This window comes from Ceratotherium simum, chromosome 16, assembly GCF_057802395.1.
Source record: "Ceratotherium simum simum isolate JZ-2026a chromosome 16, ASM5780239v1, whole genome shotgun sequence".
Lineage (NCBI taxonomy): Eukaryota > Metazoa > Chordata > Mammalia > Perissodactyla > Rhinocerotidae > Ceratotherium > Ceratotherium simum.
Window position 1 is genome coordinate 59,805,963 of NC_141915.1, and position 23,538 is coordinate 59,829,500.

Here is a 23,538-nt window from a genome sequence, read left to right on the forward strand (position 1 = left end):
CGGCCGTGGCGCTGCAGCTGGCCGAGCGAGCCTCTCCTGCCAGTCTCGGCAGAGGTGAGCGGCAGCACCACAGCTGGCTTAGGGCCGCCCACGGCTAGCAGCCCTGGACTGCAGCGGCACAATTTCCCAACGCCCAAGGTCAAGACCAACTGTCAGGGTGGAGGGCAATCTACACAGGCTTCCTGGACCTCATCCAAAAAAGGTAGTTCTCAAAGGGCTGGAAAGATGTACACCTGAGGTGGCTTCTCATACTCTCAGTTACCTTAGGGATCTCAACTTCTTTTTTTTTTAAAGATTTTATTTATTTATTTATTTTCCCCCCAAAGCCCCAGTAGATAATTGTATGTCATAGTCGCACATCCTTCTAGTTGCTGTATGTGGGACGCGGCCTCAGCATGGCCGGAGAAGCGGTGCGTCGGTGCGCACCTGGGATCCGAACCCAGGCCGCCAGCATCCGAGCGCGCGCACTCAACCGCCAAGCCACGGGGCCGGCCCTAGGGGATCTCAACTTCTGTTTCTTTCTCTCTTTTTTTAATTTGGTAAAATGCACATAACATAAAATTTACCATTTTAGCCCTTTTTAAGTATACAGTTCAGTGGCATTAAGTCCATTCACATTGTTGTGCAGCCATCACCACCATCCACCTCCAGAACTCTTTCATCTTCCCAAACTGACACTCTGTCCCCATTACACATTCTCCCCCTCCCCCTCTCCCAGCTCCCAGCACCCACCATCCTACTTTCCGTCTCTACAAATTTGACTGCTCTAGGGTCCTCACAGAAGTGGAATTACACAGTATTTGTCCTTCTGTGACTGGCTTATTTCATGCAGCAAAATGTCCTCAAGGTTCATCCATGTTGTAGCAGGTGTCAGAATTTCCTTCCTTTTTAAGGCTGAATAATACTTCACTATATGAATAGATCACATTTTGTTTATCCATCATCCGTCCACCAACACTTGGGTTGTTCTTTTGGCAAGTGTGAGTAATGCTGCTACGCACATGGGTGTGCAAATATCTGTCTGAGTCCTTGCTTTCAGTTCTCTTGGGTACCTTCCATATTGACCATGTACTATCTATATAATAATAATAATTTTTTAAAAACAGGGGTCCAGCAAAGTAAGTTTAAGAGAAGGCCCCTTGAGACTCAGCTGGGCCATCCTGGAGGTCAGCAGCTACAAGGAGGAGTGAGAAAGACAGGACCCAGCCTGTGTCCGGCTGACACCCCTGACACTGTCCTGGGTCTAACATCAGCCACGGCCTCTGCTCTGGGGCTGGAGGTCGAGCCCGTCTAGGACCTGCCTGGTCTGTGGTTGGCATGAGGTGGTTGGCGTGAGGTGGGTGGCGGGAGGTCCTGCTGGCAAGTATCCACCCACCAGACACCCAGAGAACAGATGGAAAGTCAGTGGGGAGACAGTGGCAGGCTAAAAATAGAGGCAGGACACAGGGAAGGAGCGTCCGGTGGCCCCACAGCCAAGGAAGCCTGGCCTGGGTCTTAGCTTGTGTCCCCCTCCCCAACAGCACACACCCAACCAGCCCTTATAACTGGCCTTGCTTTTAGGCGCTGGCCTGTTCACGTCCACACTAAGAAAGGTTTAGAAAACCAGCTTGGGAGGAGGCAGGAGAAGTGAGGGAGGGCAGGTGGGCAACCAAGAGCAGGTAGAACCTCCTTCCCTAGGCAGTCCTTGGGCCCTTAGTACATGGGGTGGGGGAAAGGTGGGAGGCACCACGGGCGCTGCAGGCAGTGGACACCCCTGGCTGATCTGGGGGAAGCCTGCCATCTGCTGGGCATGTGGAGATCCCTCCCTCAGCTGTCATGCCACCTCCAGGAAAATGGAGCTTCAGAGGGGTGGTGTTGGCCAGCCTTGTCCTGCACAGTTCGGGAAGCGGCAGGGCCATGATGCCCAGGCAGACCCGATTCTGGGGCCGGAGGAACAGCCCGCCACTCTGCGAAGAGCCGGGTCCCAGGTGGACCTCGGTGCTCTAATGTCCACACCTGCCCAGGCCGCAGGCCATGCCTGCCTGGGAAGCACGCACGTCTGCCCGGGGGACCCGACAAAGACACCTCTCTGCAGGCTCCCCTCACACTGTGGGGCACACAAAACGTCCTTTCACCCCAGGTGGGTCTGGTGGAGCATAGTGACCTCCCTAGGGGTGCCCGGCCGGCTTCTGGCCCTGCACTTCCCTGCTCACAGTTTGGAAGCTCAAGGAACTGTCACTTTCAACTACCATCAGGGAAACTTCTGAGACATGATGTCCATATTCATCACGTTGATCTTACCCTGAAGGTGAGAGCCTAGGAGTCTCTATCTGTCCATGCTTTCCCAAAAGTGGGGACCGTGACCCCAATTAAATCGCGGCCGTTGGAAGGGCGAGCCCACACAGCAGCTCAGGGGAGCAAGCAGGGAGCCTCCTGTCACTCGACACCCTTCCCGGCAGCCCGGCAGCCCGGCAGCCCGCCAGGCTCAGAGAGAGACCGTAGCTACCAAAAATAATCCTCCCAGTGTTTAAATATTTACAGAAGCCAGACAGATCTCGATGCCTTTACCATCTACAGGGCCTGCCCTAACTGCCAGCCCTGGGGCTCCTGGGAGAGGCCGCAGCCACCACCCACCCCTTTGCTTCGTCCCAGGTCTCCTACCCCTCGCCCCGCCCTCCCTGACGCATGGGTCTCCTCTTCCCGTGACCCAGAGACAGCCACTCTCCCTCTTTCCAGAACATTCCCACATCCAGCTTCTTACTCCCACGTTACCCTGTCCCTGGCAGGCACCTCCCTGCTATAGCACTTTCTCACTCCAAAGCCCCTTGGGAAAGGCCCCCCTTCTCTAGAGGGTCTGCACCCTGTTTTGGAAACCATCAAACGAAATGTAACAGAAGTGGCATTTGTCCATCTATGCCCTCGGGCCAGTCTCAATGCCCCCTGTCCTGGGGACCTCAAGTGCACTTAGGGGCCACTCCCTATGACAGTCTCGTGGACACGTACAGTCACCGTCCCATTGTATGGTGGAGAAAGTGGGGCAGTGAGGGTAGTGACTTGCCAGGGCACATGGCAGGGCAGAGCTGGGATGTGATGTGGGGACTCGTCTCCAGGGTTGCCACACTTGGGGACCATCTGTGTCACCTGCAGCTGAGGAAGGTCAGGGACTTACTCTAGGCCACCTGCTGGCACCAGAGTCCGGGCCTGCTTCCACCGGCCCTCAGCTTTCAAACGGCAGGCGGTGGAACAACCAGTGTGGCTGGGGTCTTCAGCTGCCCTCGATCATCAGGGAAACCATATTTTCAGCTTCCCCAAACAGATTCCCTGAAGCAAGGAAGCACGTTCTGGGGGTAGGTGGAGGGGGCCTCCAGGAGCCTTTTGCCCCCCGAACAACACAGGCGTTTAAGGAACACTGGTTGAATTGAATGGAAACCCAAGTGAAAATGCCCTTTCTGTTTACTCTGTTGAGAATGAATGTTAAGGCAAACAAGTGGATACAGGAACATTTCGATCAAAAGACAAAGGTCATTTTCCTCCCCACCTCCCTCACTTTTAGAGAGGATTTCATCAGATATTGGGTTGCATTGCAACAGCCGGGAGAGAGTCCCCAAAGGCAGAGCATGAGCTCCCGTCTCACCTGGGAGGCGCTGCCGGTCACTGCTTCCGCGAGCTCAAGCTCAGATCCCTCGGAAGCTCACGTGGGCCTCGGGCCCCATAGAGCGCCTGCTAGGGCTGCTGATGCAAGAGCCGGGGGCCCCGGGGCCTCTGGCTTCCCGCTCCTGAGCGGCTCCAGGCCGACAGGAGAGCATCTGCACAACCCCCGTGCAATAAACCATGGAGGGTTGCGTCAAGGGCCCCCAGAGGGGCTGTCATGGTCTGTGAACTGAGTGGGAAAGGCGGACAACACTTTCATTTCCCTGTCCTTCAACATCCCACCTGCAGCGGGACCACCAAGTCCCCAGGGAGTGCTGCCTCTCCTGGAGGCTGAACATCCTTCTTTTCGGTTCAGGATGGTTGATGCCTGTATATCCTCCCTGTCCTGACAGCTTAATAGCCAGAGCCCAGCTTTCTAAAGAGCTGACGGTCCTTTGGAGGGCAGTCAACAACAGTATGATTTCAAGACGACCGCCAGGTGCAATGGCTCCACCAGGCATCTCTTCAGAATCTTGCTTCCTTGGGTGACACACCTGGCCGGTGACTTCAGAATCCCTGCTCAGAGCCAGGGAGTGGTCAGGGCTGCAGAACCCCCTAGCAGGGGCAACAGAATGCTCTCCAGACCTCCTCCTAGAAGCCACCCAACAAAGGACAAAGGACAAAGGAAGAGGGCAGTCCAGGAGAAAAGGGAATGTTAAAAAAAAGCAGGACACCAACCTGTATAGACCCGAGCTGGCCAACGCAGTGGTCCCAAGCCACACGTGGCAGCAAGCACCTGAAATGTAGTGAGTTAAAACTGAGATGTGTTCTAGGGGAAAAGTGCACACGGGAGTCCCAAGACTTGGTACGAAGACAGAATGTAACATCTCTCACCAGCAGCGTTTCATACTGATCACATATTGAAATGGTACTACTCGGGGTATACTAGGTAATTATTAAAATTAATTTTATGTCTCTTTTTACTTTTTAAAATGTGGCTATTATACTCACACAAATATGCCAACTGATATTTGGCAAAGGGGCAAAAGCAATTCCACAGAGGAGGGACAGCCCTCTCAACAGAGGGCCGGGGCGATCAGACATCCCCAGGCAAAAGGAGGAACCTCAACCTCAACCTCGCTCCTTACGCCAAAGTAAACTCAAATGGACCACGCACGTAAATGTGAAACGTAAATCTATAAAATGTTTAGCAAAATAACATAGGAGATCATCTTTGGGATCCAGGACGAGGCAGGAGTTCTTAGACTGGACACCAAAAGCTAGATCCATAAGAAGAAAAACTGATCAGTTGCACATCATCAAAATTAAAATCTGTTGCTTTGTGAAAGATCCTGTTAGGAGGATGAAAAGATAACTACAGACTGGCAGAAATACTTGCAAATCGTATATCTGACAAAAGACTGGTATCTAGAATACATAAAGAACTCTCAAAAATGCAACAGTTAAAAAGAAAAACCCAATTAAATATGGGCAAAAGACATGAAGAGACATTTCACCAAAGAGGACACACAGATGGCAAATAAACACACGAAGTGCCCAACATCACTAGGGGAACGTGAACTAAAATCACAATGAGATAGCACTACAGATGTATCAGAATGGCCAAAAAAATAGTGACCACACCAAACGCTGGCAAGGACGTGGAGAAACGAGATCACTCGTATGTTGCTGGGGGCAACGTAAGATGGCACAGCTACTCTGGAGAACAGTTTGGTAATTTCTTTTAAAACTAAACATGCAATCACCATACATACGACTCAGCAATTGCACCCCTGGGAATTTATCCCAGACAAATGAAGACTATGTTCAGGCAAAAATCCATATAGAATATCCATAGCAGCTTTATTTGTAAATGCCCCAAACTGGGAACAGCCAATTAGTGTCCTTCCATGGGTGGACAGTTAAACAAACTGGTCCATGCACAAGAGGGAATACTACTCAGCAATAAAAAGGAATGAACTACTGACACACACAACAACATGGATGGAGCTCAAGGGAATTAAGCTGAATGAAAAAAGCCAATCTCAAAGGTTACACAGTGTATGATTCCATTTACATAAACGTCTTAAAGAGATGGAGAATAGAGCAGTGGTTGCCAGGGGTTAGGGATGGGGCAAGGAGCTAGCTGTACCTGTAAGGGGGAGCATAGGGAGCTGTGTGGCGAGTGGTGGTGGTTACACAAAGCTACACGTGATACAACTGCACATGACTCTACACACAGGTACACACAAATGGAAGCTTGTAAAACCGGTGAGATCAGTGGGTTGGACACACCTCGATTTCCTGGTCTGGAATGTGTACTATGGTTTCATGCAGGATGTTGTCATTGGGGGAGGCTGGGTGAAGGGTGCATGGGAACTCCCTGTACATTTTTTGCAACCTCCCGTGACTCTATAGTTATTTAAAAATAAAATTAAAAAAAAAAGTGACTACTATAAAATTGTAAATCACGTATGTGGCTCATGTTTACATTTCTATTGGACGGTGCTGGTTTAGAGCAGGAGTTAGTACAATCCAGGCTCCTGTCTGTCTTTGCACAGCCAGTGAGCCAGGAATGTTTTTTTTTTAATAGACTTTATTTTCCAGAGGAGTTTTAGGTTTACAGAAAAACTGAGCAGAAGATACAGATTTTTCCTAGATACCCTCATCCACACATATGGTTCCCCTATTATTAACATCTTGCATTGTACGTTTGTTATAACTGATGAACCAGTATTGATACATTATTATTAATAACTGAAGTCCACAGTCACATTAGGGTTCATCTTGATATTGTACAGTCTGTGGGTTTGGACACACATATACCGTCATGTATCCACATTACAGTATCATACAGAGTAGTTTCACTGCCCTAAAAATCCTCTGTGCTCCGCCTGTTCATCCCTCCCTCCCTCCACCCCCTGGCCACCACTGATCTTTTTACTGTCTCCATAGTTTTGCCTTTTCCAGAAGGTCATACAGTTGGAATCATACAGTCTGTAGCCTTTTCAAATTGGCCTCTTTCACTTAATAATACATATTTAAGGTTCCTCCATGTCTTTTCACGGCTTGATAGCTCATTTCTTTTTTTTTCCCCCCAAAGCCCCCGTAGATAGTTGTATGTCATAGTTGCACATCCTTCTAGTTGCTGTATGTGGGATGCGGCCTCAGCATGGCCAGAGAAGTGGTGCGTCGGTACGCACCTGGGACCCGAACCTGGGCCGCCAGTAACGGAGCACACGCACTTAACCTCTAAGCCACGGGGCCGGCCAGATAGCTCATTTCTTTTTAACACTGAATAATATTCCCTTATCCTGATGGACCGGTTGATTTATCCACTCACCTACTGAAGGACATCTTGGTTGGTTCCAAGTGTTGGCAATTATGGATAAAACTGCTACAAACATCCACGCGCAGGTTTTTGTGTGAAGAATTTTTTTGAACATTTTTTTAAAACATTGAAAACATCAAAAGGAGAATATTTCATGACATGTGAAAATTATATTAAATTCAAATTTCAGAGTCCATAAATAAAGTTTTAGTGGAACCCAGCCACGCCCAGTCACTGACATATTGCAAATGTTTGCTTGCTCTCTACACGGGTAGAGTTGAGAAGCTGTACAGGGAACACGCGGCCAGCTAAGCTGAGAATACTTCCCACCCAGCCCTTTATAGGAAAGGTTTGCTGACCTCTGGAATAGATTATTACAGTCCTCAACTTTGCAAGGCCAGAGAGAAATGAACCAAAAGATAATAGCTATGCTAGAGGGACCAATGACCATAAATATTTTTTTATGCCTTTTTCCCCAAATTTCTAAAGTGGACATATATTACTTCCAACACTTTTAAAGCAGATTTCTACAGTGTCTTTGCTCAGGCCCCACCCACCTCCCTGGGGACTCCAGACCAGACCCAGGGGGCTGACAGGGATGGGCGAGGTGGGGTGACTGATTTCCACGTGAAGACGGAAACAGGGGCTTCACAAGGGCCACATTTTGTTTTGATTTTTTGCTTTTTGTTTTTAACTTCAGAGTTGGTATCTCAGCCAGGAACTCTCATGCTGTGACCCTTGCAAGTGACATGAGCTGTCTGTGCCTCAAGCTCCTCTAAAACGGGATAGGAAGAGCCTCAACCTCGGGCACTGTTTCCGGGTTAAATGCATCAGGACCACAGAGCGAGTGCTGGGTTGATAGGTGTCCCTCAAATTCACGTCCACCTGGAATCTCCCAACGTGACCTCATTGGGAATCGGGGTCTTCACAGATGTCATTAGTTAAGGACCTCAAGACGAGATCATCCGGGACTTAGCTGACTCACGTCCTTGTAAGCAGAGGACACCGAGACACAGGAGACGCCAAGGGAAGACGGAGGCAGAGGCTGGAGCGGTGTTGCCACAAGCCGAGGGCTGCCTGGAGCCACCAGGAACTAGAAGAGGCAGGGGGACCTTCAGACCTTCCCCTAGACCCTCAGCTGGAGCACAGCCCTGCCGACACCTCGATCTTGGGCTTCCGGCCTCCAGAGCGTGAGACAATCAATTTCTACTGTTGTAAGCCGCCCACTTTTGGGGCCTTTGTTATGGCAGCCCCAGGAAATGGACACAAAGCAGTCAGAATCAGCCGGCACACTGTTACATGCTACAAAAGCGCCACCTGTGTTTTTGTCGTCCTGGTAATGATTATTATTACCTGCTCTGTGCAGAACCCTTTCACTCATCACCTCACTTGATCCTCACAACAGCCCCATTTCACAGATGAGGAAATCGAGGCACAGAGAGGCTAAACACCTTGCCACGGTCATGCCCTAGGGATCTGGGTAGGGCTCAAGTTCACATCTGGGCTCTGACCACAGAGCTGGCCAGGCTCCCAGCCCTGCGGGACCCACAGGGCCTCCCTGACCAAGCCGGCCTGCCCCTGCCACCCGCTAGACAGTGCGTGTGAGCCAAACAGCCACCCGAGTCACACATCAACGGACTGACTGGGCACTGTCGAGACCCTGCCGGAATTCTTTGGCAGCCCCTCCAAGCTCCTGGAGCCAGTGGCAGCCACCGCCTGCTAATGAGCTGCCAGAGCCGGAGGGCAGACAGTGAAGGGCCTGCTCTCGGCCCTTCCTAGCTGGCAGTGAGGCTCCCGGGCCGTTTCCAGCCTGCCTGGAGGCTGTGGCCAGTCCACAGGGCTCGGACCTGCCGGCTGCCCTTCCTGCAGCAGCTTCCTTCGGGCCCCTGGTATCGGCCACCACCCAGGCACGGGAGGAGCAGTGGGTGACTGCCCTCTTACTGTGGGGGGCATGTGGAGGGGAGGGAGAGATGCCGGCATGGAGCCTGCCGAGTGCGACAGAAACATAAGACAAGATTAGTCTTAACGAAGCACAGAACAGATTGCAGGGTGTCGGGAGATGGGATGTTTTAAAGAAATAAATCTCAGCTCCCGGTTGCAGAAGCACAAACAAACCCAAACAACAGATCTTTGGAAGCTGCCAGCTCCCCGGCTGCCAGGCTGCTGCTGGGGGCCTGGGAGGGGCGAGGGTGGGTGTGCCCAGAGCATCCTCAGGGACCCGGGCACCTGGGCTGGCCCACAGCTGAGCTCGGAGGAATCTTCCTGGAACTTGCATGGCAGGAGGATGCACCCCTCCGAGCTCCCGGCCATCCCATCTCCTGCCAATTCCTGGCCACTCCACCTCCTAACTCTCTCCAGAACCCACTGGCGCCTCAGCATCCCATTCACGACTGGTCACACAGACAGCTGTCCTCCTCTCCTGGGTGGCAGAAGCAGCCCCTGGACCCCACCCCACCCCCATCCCCAGTCCTGCTGCTGCTGGAGTGGCCTTCTAGGACACCCACTGGTCCAGCCCCCAGCCCTTCCCTCCCGCGGCATCCAACCTCGGCTCACCACCCCCTCCCAGCTGTCTCTTGCTTCTGGACCTTCACCCTGCCGCCCGCTCGCCCCCCCCCTCCACGACAGGACAGCCCCTCCCTCTTCCCTGCTTCCCCTCCCTGTCTTCTTAGGGCCACGCCTTTCTTACCGCCCCCGACCCTGTCCCTCCTCTCCCAGCTCTGGGAGAGGGTTCTCATTTGCTGACAGCTATTCTGAGCTGGGAACAGAAAGACTGGAAGGGGCGAAGTGGGGCTCCCTCCTTTGTAACACGCCCCTCCCCTGCAGGGTTCATTTCTCCTCCCATTTCTGGGGGAATTTCTACTCACTCCTTCAGGCTTGTCTGCCTGCCCTGCGATGGTTGAACAGAAAATGACCAGCAAGGCTACTTACAAAAACCACCGAGAGCCACTGAGCATCTAATGGGATCACACTGCTCACTGCCCTCAACAGGCTCTGAGTGACCCTAGACAACACCCATCAGGGTCCCCAGTGGCATCTCCCCAGCAATGACACTTTCAGAACAGGTTCCGGATCCTTCTCAGAGGCTGGGATTCTTCCTAGAGCGCCTCATTTCATCTGATGCGAGGGGGGGGAGGAGCAGGGGCCAGTTATACCAACGATGACAATAAGGTATTAATAATTCAGCCTTCATGGCTTATACCCTGGTGTCATAGAGCCTTTTCCTCCTCACGGCAAAAAGCACTTAAGACACCATTTATTTCAGCTTCGCGCGCCCTGCAGGGTGGTCCGGCTGGAGCTGGGCTAAGCCTGAAGGCCAGGCAGCAACCGTCCCTCCTCAGGCTTCAGCCTGTGGCTTCAGGGTAAGGTGACCCCTCCTGCCACCCCCTATGAAACCCTGCACTCTGGGGTGAGGGAGGGGCACCTGTTCTCTTGTTCTTGTCTTTTTCCCTTTTCCTTTCGACAGAGAACTTTGAGGGCCTACTCAGTGCCAGGAGGGTGATTCCACCTTCTCTCCTCCTCCCGAGGATTGTTTCATCTGGACCTGCGTTGTCCAACACAGAAGGCCCTCGCTGCATGCGGCTATTAACATTTAAATTCGTTGAAGATGAATAAAGTTAAAAATCCAGTTGCTCAGTCGCAATAGGCACATCTTTAAGGCTCGATACCACATGTGGTTAGTGACTACGGCATTGGACAATGTCCATCACCACAGAAAGTTCTATTGGACGGCACTAGGCCAGACGGACTGGTAAGTCTCATAAGAAAGCAACAGCGCAAAGCAGTGTATTTCAAATGCCACACGAACGAGATGCCCAGGGAGCGGGGAGAGCTCTGCAGGGGGGAAACCCCGATGTAAGCAGGGCTCCCAGAGAAGGCCCCTGCAGGCTGGCTGGGGTGTCATCAATAGAGGGGAGAACATTCCAGCAGAAGGGAGCAAGGCTGAGAAATGGTGAGCCTGCTCAGGACGGCTGGCTGAAACGCAGTGTGCATGGGAAAAGAGCAAGGAGATACAATGGAGAGGCAGGTGGGCATCTGAGCAAGACCCCAGGGCAGGTGAGCCCATGTCCCCCTGTGGCTGTGCCCAGCTCTCCTGGACCCATGTCTGAGCTGGTTGGACCACTGCACCAATGAAGCCATGGTGAGAGATGCTGCGTGCAAGGCCATCTAGCCCGTCCTGTAACCCGTGTGCCACCCTTCACTTGGGACGGCCATCCTGAGAACACACGCCAAGAATGACAGAGGATCCGATGAGAGAGAGGAAATGAAGCACACATTCACCCTGGGGGGGCTCCAGTGACAAGCTCTGGAGACTGCAGGTGGCAGATCATTAGCATCAGTTTTGTTGGAAGGACCTCACACAGGCCTGGGGGCTTTTTCACTAACAATATGCAGGACAGCAGGCGAGGGCAAGCCAGTCTGGGTTGTACAGGGGTTTAACTGGCTACCTATTTTTACAACTTGTTTTTATCATAAGATTAATATAATCACAGTATAACACTTTTGAAAATTGAGAAATTGAGAAAAGAAAAAATTACTCATAATCATACTATCCTAATATATTGGCATATCTTCCTCTGAAACACACCGTCCAATACGGTGGTCACATGCGCAATTTAAATTTATATTAGTCAATATGATGTAAAATTAAAAATTCAGTGTCTCGGTTGCACTAGCCACATTTCAAGTGTTCCCTAACCGCCTGCATAATACGTCGGCTGGCATAGACCTAGAAGACCTCCGTCTCGGTAGGAAGTTCTATTGGGCAGCGCAGCTCTGGACTGCCTCATTCCTGCATCAGGCCTTTTCATAGATTTTAATCAAAATGTGCATATATAATTTGCTACCTGCTTTGTTTGTGATACATTATAAATTTCCATGTTGCAGCACAGTCTTTATAAATACTGTATAATCTTCCATCTGGTAGTACCAAGGTTCTGAACCTTTTGCGGGTCACAAGGCCTTTGGGAGGTTGGATGGTGCCCCCTCCTCAGAAAAATGCACACCTGTGAGCCCGCACACAAAAAGTGCCCTAAGATTTCACGGGCTCCCAGGCCCCAGTTAAAACTTCTCGATCCAGTAGATGACCGTAACTGATTTATCTCCTTCTCTATTGCTGGATATCCAGGTTCTTTCCCTTTTTTCCTCCATTATAAAGAATACCATGATGAACATCTTCATGTAAGTGTGTTTTATTTCTGTAATTTAGATGATTTCTTAGGACAAGTTCCAGAAGAGACATTTCGATTTAGGGAGAAGGAGCTGAGTTCCAGTTCTTCACACACATCGCCACTGCACTTCCCAAGGGCGGGACCAACTGGCATGCCACATGGGGGGCCACACAGGGGTCCTGCTATATCACACCCTCCCCCAACTGCTCCTTAGAGCAGATCAGGAACCTTCCAGGACAGAAACAAATGATGGGCCGGCCACTGATCCTGCCTGGTGGTCATCCTCACCTGTCTCCCAGTCCCCAGCCCTGACTTCTGACACTGCGGAAGGTAGGGGACGAGGAGAGCCACAGTACCCAACCCTCTCATAGAACTCAGACCTCAGTGCCAGGAGGTAATTTGAGGGTCCGTGACGACGAGTCAGCGCAGCAGCTCTCCTGGTCCACCCATTCCCCAACAGGCCTCAAATGTTCATTTGGTCCAGGATCTCCAGCCGTCACTGTGCTGGGGGCTGGGGCGTACGGCACGTGGCCTCTCCATCTAAAGACCAGGCCCTACCTGGCTATGCCCCACAGGTAACACGTGAATGGGCACTGCCATTTTTAGCCACTCAGCCCTTCTGTAAACTACTTGCCACATAAAAAAATGGTTGGGGGACTGTCCGATCCCCCGGGGGCAGCGCGGGGGATGGGGGGCTGCTGCTCTTTCTCCTCCCCCATCCCGGGCGACACACTCAGCCTCCACATGTAGTTCTTAGGTTCTGCCACTAGAGGGATCCCATGAGCCAGCCTGCCGACTCCCCTCCTGGGGACCCAATTCCCAATTAAACTAGGAGCCTTTGCTCCAGGAGCAGCTATGGGGTAATGCAAGCCCTCAAAGCCGAGCCCCCTGCAGGGTGTCTGGTCCAAACCGGATGCCGGTGCTCTGGCCTCAGCCCAGATGCCCTCTCTGCCCAAGACACAAGGACCACACCTCTCTCCCTTTGGTCCCCTTCACTGCGGTGGTTCTCAACCCCAGCTGCACACTGGAAACCCCTGGGGAGTTCTCACACTGCTCATTCCTGGGCCCCACCCCCAGCAATTCGGGTTCAATAAGTCTGGGTACGGCCTGGGCATCAGGGTGTTCCAAAGCTTCCCAGGGCATCCTCATTTGCAGCTGGGTTAGGAACACCTGCTCTACAGGGTCCAGTACAACTGCCCATTAATCCAGGATTTCCAGTCCCATCACCATGCGGGTGCCGCAGGGGCAGGAGGGAGCAGAGGAGCGCCGTCTTTGCTTCCAGGGTCTCCAGTGTGGTGGGGGAGACAAGTACCGTGCACTGGCTCAAAGAGCTGGGAAGCAAGTACACGTGCTTCAGGGACCGGCCAGGGCCCAAAGCTGGCTCTCATCAAAATGCCTGGGAAAATGCAGAGGCCAGGGCCTGCCCCAGCCCCTTTCGGAATCCATATCTGCTTTTTTTTTAAAGCTCCCAGAAACCCGTCACACACGGCTGGGCGGGGAACCAGTGGGCCTCCATGTAACACCTCTCACGTCCCATCTTGGACACAGGCTTTCTCCCCCTCAGCCCCCAGTACAACTGGGGAGCACATGTGCCCAGGAGGCACGGAGGGACCCCATTCATGTCCATCCTGCTCCAGCACAAAGCCCCCACCTAGTGGCACTGACATAGGCCAGAAGAGCGAGTGATAGGGATCGCTGGGGATCCCTAGCGGGGGAGGCCCCTCTCTGATGACACCAGTCCTCCGAGCAGGCCCAGGAAGCAGTGTACCGCCTGTTAAGCAGCTCTAAGCAGACAGATGACCCCAAACTAAACGGAGTGGAGCAAGGATCTGGAAAGCAACAATATGGTTCCCAAAGCATCACCACAGACAGGCCTCCTAAGGGCGGCCAAATCCCCACCTGCTAGACATCCCCCAGCTTTAGCTCAGGGGTCCACACGTGGTACAGAGTGGGGCCTCAAATCCAAGCCCAGGTCAGAATCGCCTGGAATATTAGTCAGCCATAAAAAGGAAGGAAGTCCTGACATACGCTACAACATGGATGGACCTTGAGAATGTTATGCTCAGTGAAAGAAGCCAGACACAAAAGGCTACATAGTACATGATTCCATTTACAATGAAATATCCAGAACAGGCACATCCATAGAGACAGAAAATAGATTAGTGGTGGCCAAGGGCTGGGGGAGGAGGAATGGGGAGTGACTGTTAATGGGATGCGGGTTCTTTTCGGAGTGATGAAAAAGTTCCGGAACTAGACAGTGGTAATTGTCACACAACACTGTGAATGCACTAAATGCCACTGAACTGTACAATTAAAATGGTTATTTTGGCACATTTTTGTTATGTGTGTTTTACCACTAATTAAAGACAACACAATTACCCTGCTCTAGGGCTCCACGTCTATCTGAGGCAATCAGAACCTCCAGGAAGGTCTCAGCCTCGGCACTGTTGACATGTGGGCCGATCGCTCTGTCGTGAGGGGCCATCCTGCACAGCACCCCTGGCCTCCACCCACTAGATGCCAATAACACCCCTACCCTCAGTTGTGACAGAAATGTCTCCTGACGTTACCAGGCATCCCCTGGGGCGGAATCAGCCCCAGGTAAGAATCGCTGCTCAAGAAGCATCCAGACTTGTCTGGGCATCAAGACTGTATAACAGGTCCCCAGGGGATTCTCAGCAAGGTAGAGGGAGGGAAAGAGGGGCCAGGAGTGACTTCTCAGGGTGACCCTATAAAACGGGTATCACTATCCCATCTGATGAACGAGGAAACGGAGGCTACAAGGAGATACAGAGGCTTGCCCAGGCTCATGCCAAGCAGGTCTCCCTAGTTCCAAAATCCAAGCTCCTTATGTGAAGGAGCTGCTGGACAGAGCTGAGAAGGCCAGGCTCTGATTCTAGGTCTGCCACTAAAACCTCAGCCATGAGACCGCAGGCCAGGCACACTACACCTGGAGCAGAGTGAAGATGGGAGCTTGGACACCTGTCCCTGCACGTGGTCCCTGGGGGTGCTAGACACCTGTCCCTGCACGTGGACCCTGGGGGTGCTAGACACCTGTCCCTGCACGTGGACCCTGGGGGTGCTAGACACTTGTCCCTCCGCCTGGACCCTGTGGGTGCTGGAAAACTGTCCCTCCCCCTGGAGCCTGGGGGTACTGGACACCTGTCCCTCCGCCTAGAGCCTGGGGGTGCTGGACACCTGTCCCTCCGCCTGGAGCCTTGGGGTGCTGGACACCTGTCCCTCCGCCTGGAGCCTGGGGGTGCTGGACATCTGTCCCTCCGCCTGGACCCTGTGGGTGTTGGACACCTGTCCCTCCGCCTGGAGCCTGGGGGTGCTGGACACCTGTCCCTCCGCCTGGAGCCTGGGGGTGCTGGACACCTGTCCCTCCGCCTGGAGCCTGGGGGTGCTGGACACCTGTCCCTCTGCCTCGACCCTGGGGGTACTGGACACCTGTCCCTCTGCCTCGACCCTGGGGTTGCTGGACACCCACAGGTAGCACTGCACTGGCAGTGTGGCACCACCAGGGAGAGCTCTGACTAAGACCAGCCTGCCAGACCCTGGCGGGGGCTTGAGTTTCATTCCCAGCCTGGTTCCCTGGTTGGAAACATTGCACAGCTCAGCGAACCTCACCGGGTACCCAGAGTCCTGGGCTACAGCTGACTGCCCCCTTCATAAGTGCTTTCCAACACCTGAGACAAATGCTACCAGTTCACCCTTGGGCTTTAACAGACCACATCTTGCTGAGGGGATAAAATCAGAAAGGAATCCACCTCAAATTCCTTCCTTTGCTCCCTTGCTTACATCGGTTCTGTGTGACCTTACATGCTCCAGGTCTGTAAGCGTTCACATCCAGCTCCACTAGTGTACTGGCTATTTGACCACCAGCAAGTTACTTAACCTCTCTGAGCCTCACTTTCCCCTTTGATACACAGGGGAAATATTAGGACCTACCTCACAGAGCCTGGGGTGGTCGTAAACATAAAAATAAGTAATCCACGGCACACGTGCCCAGCGCCCAGGCCGATCCACAGCCAGCACATACCCAGCTCACACCAAGAGCACAATAATTATGGCTGCCTGACTGACTGAGGTCAGTACTTGCTATCAGCATCGCCATTGTTTGCCTAGAAATCTAATGAGAGCGAGGACCACAGCCAGAGCACAGGAGGGGCTGCAGAAGTCAGAGGTGCCTCCTGCACTGGCCCTGGCTGCTCCAGGTTAGCACAAGCCCGTGGTTCATGAGCCTTGTGCACGCCCACCTCTGTGAGGCCCTGAGGACCCCTGATGGCGCTGCGTGGTGGCCGCCACAACGCCGAGACTACCCTCCCCCATCGGGCCCACTGCAGGGCAAGGGTCTAACCCCTGCCCCACGCCACCCCTGCTCATGTGACCTGGGCCAGCAAGCCCGCCGACACGTCCAGGCATCTGGTTCCCCTGGGCTCTCAGCCTGTAGAGTAAATGCCACCAAATATGCCCCTGGGGACCGTGTTCCAGCCGCCTACAGCTCTCAAGGGGAGGAGTCAAAAGGCTAATGTTCCCCCGGGTCCAGCAGGCTGGGCCACGTGCCTGGCTTGCCTGCAGGCAGTGCATGGAGCCTGGCTGGGGACCAAGCCAACCCCTTATGCCACCACACAGGCCTCTCTGAGTTTGCCTGGGGGCTGTGGGATGACTGACCATCTCCTGCCCCTCCAGTGGTGAGAACAGGAGACACCAGGACTCCTGGGGTCCTGGCCCTGTGGGGTTTGGTCTGGGTTATGGGGCGGGTCAGACCTGGCAGGGACTGTTTAGTCCCAGGTGAGGCCCCTGAGGGGAAGGGAAGGGGAGAGAAGAGGGTGGAACCCACCCCCCCGCCCCCGCCACCCTGCATCCTTGACAATCTCCTCGGCCAGGAGTAGTGATGGGACAGGTGCCGAGGCTGGCAGAGAGCCGGGCACCTGAAGGCCCAGGCCGTCTTCAGTGCTCAGCGAGCAGAGCTGGTGACATAGGCAACTGCTCTCCAACATGCCCGGTCAGGCCCTGGGGGCCGCCCCAGGGAGTGAAGGATGGGAATCAGGAACTCACCCGCTCTCGCTCTCCAGGAACACGGAGCCGCTGCTCTCCGCAAGGGCAGCGCTGATGGGCGAGAGGCAGAAGGGGGAAGAGAAGGCATCAGAATCCGAGTCGAAGGAGCTGTCCCTGCTCACGCTGTCAGCCGACAACTCCAAGGAGCCCTCCTCCTCGCCGGCCTCGGGCCGCAGCTCCCGCCCCTCCTCAGTCCCATCCTGCGAACTGACTGCAGACAAGATCCCAGAGTCGCTGTGGGCCGGCTGCGAGGCCGCGAGGGGGCCATCCATTCCCAGGCCCTGGGCCAGCTTCTCCCCATCATCTGGGGAAGGGCTGATGTGCGCAGTGTCCCGGATGCTCTGGGCCACCACCAGGATGTCCTCATCTCTTGGGATCAGGGTGGGCCTTGGCTCCGGGGTGGAGGGCTGGTGAGGGGCCCCTGAGCTCTGGGCACGCCGACCCCGTGGGCGGGGTGCCTTGCGCACGGGGGAGCTCTCGGGGGTGATGTAACGCAGTGCCTCCTCGTCCTGCCTCTGGATCCGAGAGTTGGGGACCCACGCAAGGATGAGAGTGGCCCCCAGCAGCTCATCCTTCTCCATGTACAAGCACAGGTAGCCTGTGAGGAGCCAGAGGACAGGTGGTTAGGGAGGGAAGTGCACGCGGTTTGTCGGCGAGGCCACACCTGTTTGTAAAAACGTGGTGCCGTGCAGATGAGTCGGGCTTCAGACACAGCCTGGCCCAAAACACACCCGAGGGACACAGCCGAGCTGGGGATGGATGACAGCTCTGGGGATTTTCCAGCACACACTCTTAGCAGACCCAGGGGGCACCAGGCCCTGTGAGTTCAGAGCCCCACCCCGCCCACTGTCTGGTGGCCCCAGAGGCTTCCTGCCTGCCGTCAGCCTCCACGCCTGGGCATTTCCTACCGCAGCACCTGCCATTTCGGGATGTCCTGATTCCTGGGCCTCTTGTACCAGGCCCCCAGGCCTCCTAGTCTCTGTCTGAAAAGCTCCCCCAGGGCAAGAGCTGGGCCCCCTTGACCACATCCCTCAGAGCTCTGGCCCCACCCAGAATCTCCTTAGCACCACTCCGGTTTCCAGAAGACATGGGGAAACTCAGGGGCTATCGGCCAGCTGTGCATAAGGCCCCCGTGCCACTGGGCCAAGTGTCTCCACAGCCTCAGATCACTTGCTTGGGGATCCAGAAGAGAGCCCGAGGCCTCTGCCCCTCTCTCCCTCACCTTCCATCACAAAAGGACTACACCACGAAGTTCTCCCAAGGCTGCTGCTCTTCTTTTCGTGTCATACCCAGAACACGCAACAGCCTCAGACCCGGGCCTAGAACCTCTGCCCCCTGCTCCCCACATCCACGCAGCCGGTCCCACGGTCAGGCAGCCACAGAGTCAAGGTGATATGCCATCCAGAGCCTGCACACCCCTCTAGAGCACACTCCGGGGACCCAGGACCCTGGATTTCCGTGCCCAAACAGTCCGGAGTCTGCTTCCAGGGTCTGCTCCAGAGCTGTTTGTGGGGGCGGTGGACGAGCTGGGGTGTCCACAGAGAACCACCAAGGCCCCTTACAGTGCAGGAAAGAGCTGGGGCTGGAAGCCAGTGCTCTTGCTGGAAGCTAGTGGGGCTGATGATTCTAAATCTGCACCTGACGTCCAGGTGACTGTGGAGATATACTTAGCAAGGCAGGATGATAGAACACTTTTTAAAATAGTTCATTAGGATAATTTAAATTTTTTGTCTTTTTAATAACTTATTTATGCAGTACTTTGTTGACACATAATTTGCATACAGTAAAGTGTCCAGATCTGATTGCAATTTATAACTTTTAAGTGTTCCAACATCTGGTGTGGGGCCTCTGTCTGCACTGGGGTGGGCAAGTCTCTGTGGGCCACAGCCAGGCCACAGGTGCACTGGGGACCCTGAAGCATCCTTTGGCAGCCTAGGGAGGCCACAGGAAGAAATGCAGAGAGCCACAGCCTGCGCGCCTGCGTTCGCTCCACCTCCACCCTGGGCTGGCGCTGGGGAAACGTCGAGCGACTCTCCTCTCTGAGCACCAGCGCTCTCGTCCAAAACAGAGGCCTGCCAGGTCTCCGGTCACTCTGGTGAGGTTGTTGTGCAAAATAAATAAAATAGCACATTTATGTATTGCAAGCCATCTGCACGAATGACAAAGGACCACACAAGCCTCGGGTATCACTAACCCATCTTTTCATTCCTTCCTTGGGGGGAAATGGGGCTGAGGGACTCACTGGCCTGCCCAGGAGTGGGTGCTGGGCTGCTATGACCAGATCTAACACCCCAGGCACCCCGCCCAGAAGAAGCCACAGTCAGTGGCTTCCCATCCTGGAACAAGACCCACGTGCACGTGGCTTCATCGGTACTGTGGCCTCAGCCCTCCAATGCACAGGGCAGCCCGCCACTGCATGGCTCAGAGCACAACCTGAGCCCTGAAAAAAATGCACAGTTTCTTTCACTGTGACTTGGCAAAAGATAGCCAAGTCCCAGTCACCACAGGAAAAAAGTTTCCCACCCTAGGAACTAACATGTCCCACGGGCTGGAGTGTGCTGAGAATGGCCTCCGGTAACATGGGGTTCAGTATGGAGGGTCTGAGAAAGGACCCGCGTCCATCTCCATCCCTATAGAGGGTAGCTGAGAGTTTTCTTCCCTGATTTCCAAATGGTGAGACTGAAGGACAGAGGGTACATGGGATCAATGACTACACCAGGAACTGCCACCCGTTCCTCCAGATTCCCAAGCCTGGGACCCCAGCCCTCCCCTCCCAGGCCTGGGACCCCAGCCCTCCTCTCCCAGGCCTGGGACCCCAACCCTTCCCCCTCAGGCCTGAGACCCCAGACCCTCCCCTCCCAGGCCTGAGACCCTAGCCCTCCCCTCCCAGACCTGAGACCCCAGACCTGTGACCCCAGCCCTCCCCTCCCAGGCCTGTGACGTCAGACCCTCTCACCCAGACCTGGGACCCCAGCCCTCCCCTCCCAGACCTGTGACCCCAGCCCTCCCCTTGCCTGGGCTCACCTGGGTGGTGCTCCCCCAGCCCCTGCAGCCCCTCGGGCGGATGCACGCAGACATTGTTCTTAGAGTAGATGATCTCCCCATCCAGGACAGAGAGGGGCCCGCTGCCAGCCGGGGTGAGGGTCAGGAGGTCCGAGGCTTTGGAGGAGGCCCGGCGAAGGAGGCGGCCCAGAGACATTGCTGGAGGAGTGTTTCCATCCTCTGCACACTCGGGCCCAGGTGGGGCTGGTCCACACCTGCCTGGGGGAGGGAGAGAGAGAGGAGATGCAGCGGGCGCAAGGTCATGGACTTGGGCTGGGTGTCTCTGGGGCTGCGTCCTGCCTCACACCAGCAGGCGTCAAACGGACACTGGTTACTACCAGAACCGGCCCTGCTAGCACAAAGCCATATGCAGGGCAGGCTGGGTCCTCGGCTGTGGCACTGTGGACATTTGGGGCCTGGTTGTCTTAATGGTGGGGGCTGCCCTGTGCACTGTAAGATGTCCATCAGCATCCCTGGCCTCCACCCACTAAAGGCCACTTGCACCCCCCCTTCCCACTATGACAACCAAAAATGTCTCCAGGCATTGCAAATGTCCCCCAGGGTCACAAAATCGCCCCCGCTGAGAACCACTTGTTGAGAGGAACCCTGTTCCCCCCACAGCAATCTCATCAAACCTCCAGAGTTTCTCTTTGCTCGGTTTTCACCCCTATGTCTGTGGGTGTCACCTGTGTCCCCTGCATCCCTGAACTTCTCACCCCTCTGCTGTGCTTCACAGGAGATTCTCTGGTTCTCCTTCCTCCTTCCCGTCTTCTCCACCTCCCACCTGTCCTGTGTGTCCCCCTCATCCCAATGCCCAGCCTGATGTCCCAACACATGATGGACCGTCTCAGCTGGCAAGGGTGTCACAAGTAACATTTGAAGAACTCGAGTTTACATACAACTCACTCTTGAAAAAAAATAAACTAGAAACAAAGGGATCAGATCCAAAATATACACAGAACTCCTAAAGATTCACCGCAAAAAGGAGCAACATCCGCAAAAAGGAGCAACATCCTAACAGAAAAGATGGGTGATTCACGGAAGAGGAAAACCGAAAGACTGATAAACAGGAAGGGTTTCTTGGTCTCAGAGGAAAACCCAAAACCCAATAGACTGGAAAAAACAAACCACCAAAGGCCTAGGCAGCCACTACGTGAACAAACTAGATGTCTCCTGTGGAGGGAGCTCACGCACACGGCCCACCAAACCGAGCCGTGGAATGACCATGGGCATGATGTCGCTCGCCTGTGTGAATGAAGAGATGCGTATAGAGCCGTGCTGTTTCCTGGTCAGAGATTACAGATGTCCAAGACTCAGACCTCACTGGGCAGGGTGCAGGCCAGCTTCATGGGGTGGGACGCTGGGATGGGAACATCCCCAGAGGGACTTTAACTCAATCTCTTTGAAAGAAAAAAAGACTTGAAGCCAATGTGATAAAATCATCCATTGGGAATGGATAAACACAATGTGGTTATCCATGCAACAGAACATTATTCCGCCTTAAAAAGGAATTGAATTCTAACACACACTACAGCATGGAGGAAACTTGAAGACATTATGCTCAGTGAAATCAACCAGTCACAAAAGGACAAATACCGTGTGATTCCACTTACACGAAGCACCTAGAGTAGGCAAATTCATAGAGACAGAAAGTGGGATGGGGGTTGCCAGGGGCTGGGGGAGGGGAGGGGGAGTTAGTGTTTAATGGGGACAGAGTGTCAGTTTGGGAAGATGAGAGAGTTCTGGAGATGGATGGGGGTGATGGCTGCACAACAATGTGAATGTGCTAATGCCACTGAACTGTACACTGAACCTAAAAATGGTTAAAATAGTAAATTTTATGTCATGTATATTTTACCACAATAAAAAGATAAATTAAAAAATTATCAACTGGTGGAGGGTCTCAGGGTATATTATTATATTGTTCTCTGAATTTCCTGCATTTTGTATTCTTCTCCCAAATCCGAGCTGATTTAGGATGTTCCCTAGATTGAGTTCTCTCTGCCCAGTGCTTGAACAGGCTCTCGAGGCAGAAGGGTGGGGGGTTCCAGCTGGCTCAGCAGACTCACCCCCATCCTGGCAGGAGAGGGGTGGTCTCAGAGGCATCCTTCACCATCCCAGGACCACGTGGCTCAACACTGGATCCTCAGCCCCATCTGGCTCTGTGGGTGCCCCTCCTGTGCCCCTCAACTCTGTTCTCCATTCTCTCCAGCTCCATTTGTGTATCTCTAGTTGCCTCCATGGCTACCAACTCTCCCAAGCACAATGTTCTGCTAACAGCTTCCCACCAGCCCAAGAGCTGCCTGTCCCGTCCTGCGTCTTGACACAGAAAGATCCCTCACTCCCTCCTCCCCCATCTCCGTGGTCCCTAACATCAGCATCACTTTGAAAATCACCAGTCCTCGGGCACCTGGGGCCCAGCTCAGGTCCTCACCTCCCAGCACTGAGCCATGGACATCCCTCCATTCTCAGCCACGTCCAGGGCCCCGAACCCACCCCTTCCCCTTCTCAGGCTTCCCCCACCCCAACTCTTTCAATGTAGGCTACAGAATCAAGCTGGCCCCTTGGTCCAGGGTCGGCAGGCTGGTTCTGAGGGCCAGACGGTAAGTGTTTTTGGCCCTGTGGCCAGAAGGTCACTGCTGTGGCTACTCAGCTCCGGCCCTGCAGCGTGAAAGCAGACAGTGATGGGCGTGGCTGTGTCCAGGAAGACTTTCTGGACACTCGTCCCTGAATTTCATGTCATTTTCACATGTCACAAAAAATCCTCCTTTTGATTTTTATCAACCAACTAAAAATGTAATAACCATCCTTAGCTCGCACACTGTAGAGAACAGAGGAAGTCTTGTTTGGTCCAAAGGCTGTGGATGGCTGACCCCTGGCTTCGACCACTTTTAGGACTCTCTCGCCAGGTCACAGATGCTCTGGGCAAGGCTGCCCCTCTCTACCCAAATCGCCTCCTGGCCAACCTCTCCAGGAAGCCCTTCTGGCCACTCCAGGTCACGGGGGTGTCTCTCTGTCTTAACCCCTGTAGTTCTACTAGCTGAACACTGTGCAGCCCACGACAACATATGGCAACCAACTCAGGAGACTTAAAAAATCATACTGGAACTTACACATCAAAAAATGTGTTGTCTTTCCAATTAATCGTCTAGAAAGGCTATATCCTTATCCCAATGATGATTCTGTTGTCTGGAATATTTTTGGAGTTCAAGAATTCTTCAAGAATTACAAAGTCAGTTAATGAGCCATACAAGAACACAAATTCCCTTTTTCTAGACCAGCACTGCCCAGTAGAAATATAATTTGAGCCATGCACGCAACTTCAAA

The 23,538-nt window shown here is 53.8% G+C and overlaps 1 protein-coding gene across 1 annotated transcript in view; it reads right to left on the reverse strand.

Annotated features, from left to right (window-relative positions):
• TBC1D16 (TBC1 domain family member 16) overlaps nucleotides 1-23,538 on the reverse strand; it is a 78,835-nt gene that overhangs the window by 41,074 nt on the left and 14,223 nt on the right. The window contains exons 3-4 of the mRNA XM_087441897.1: nucleotides 20,194-20,430; nucleotides 17,170-17,767 (exon numbers count right to left, since the gene is read on the reverse strand). Coding sequence (XP_087298023.1) covers nucleotides 17,170-17,767; nucleotides 20,194-20,430 — 835 coding nt within the window. The remainder of the gene's footprint in view (nucleotides 1-17,169; nucleotides 17,768-20,193; nucleotides 20,431-23,538) is intronic.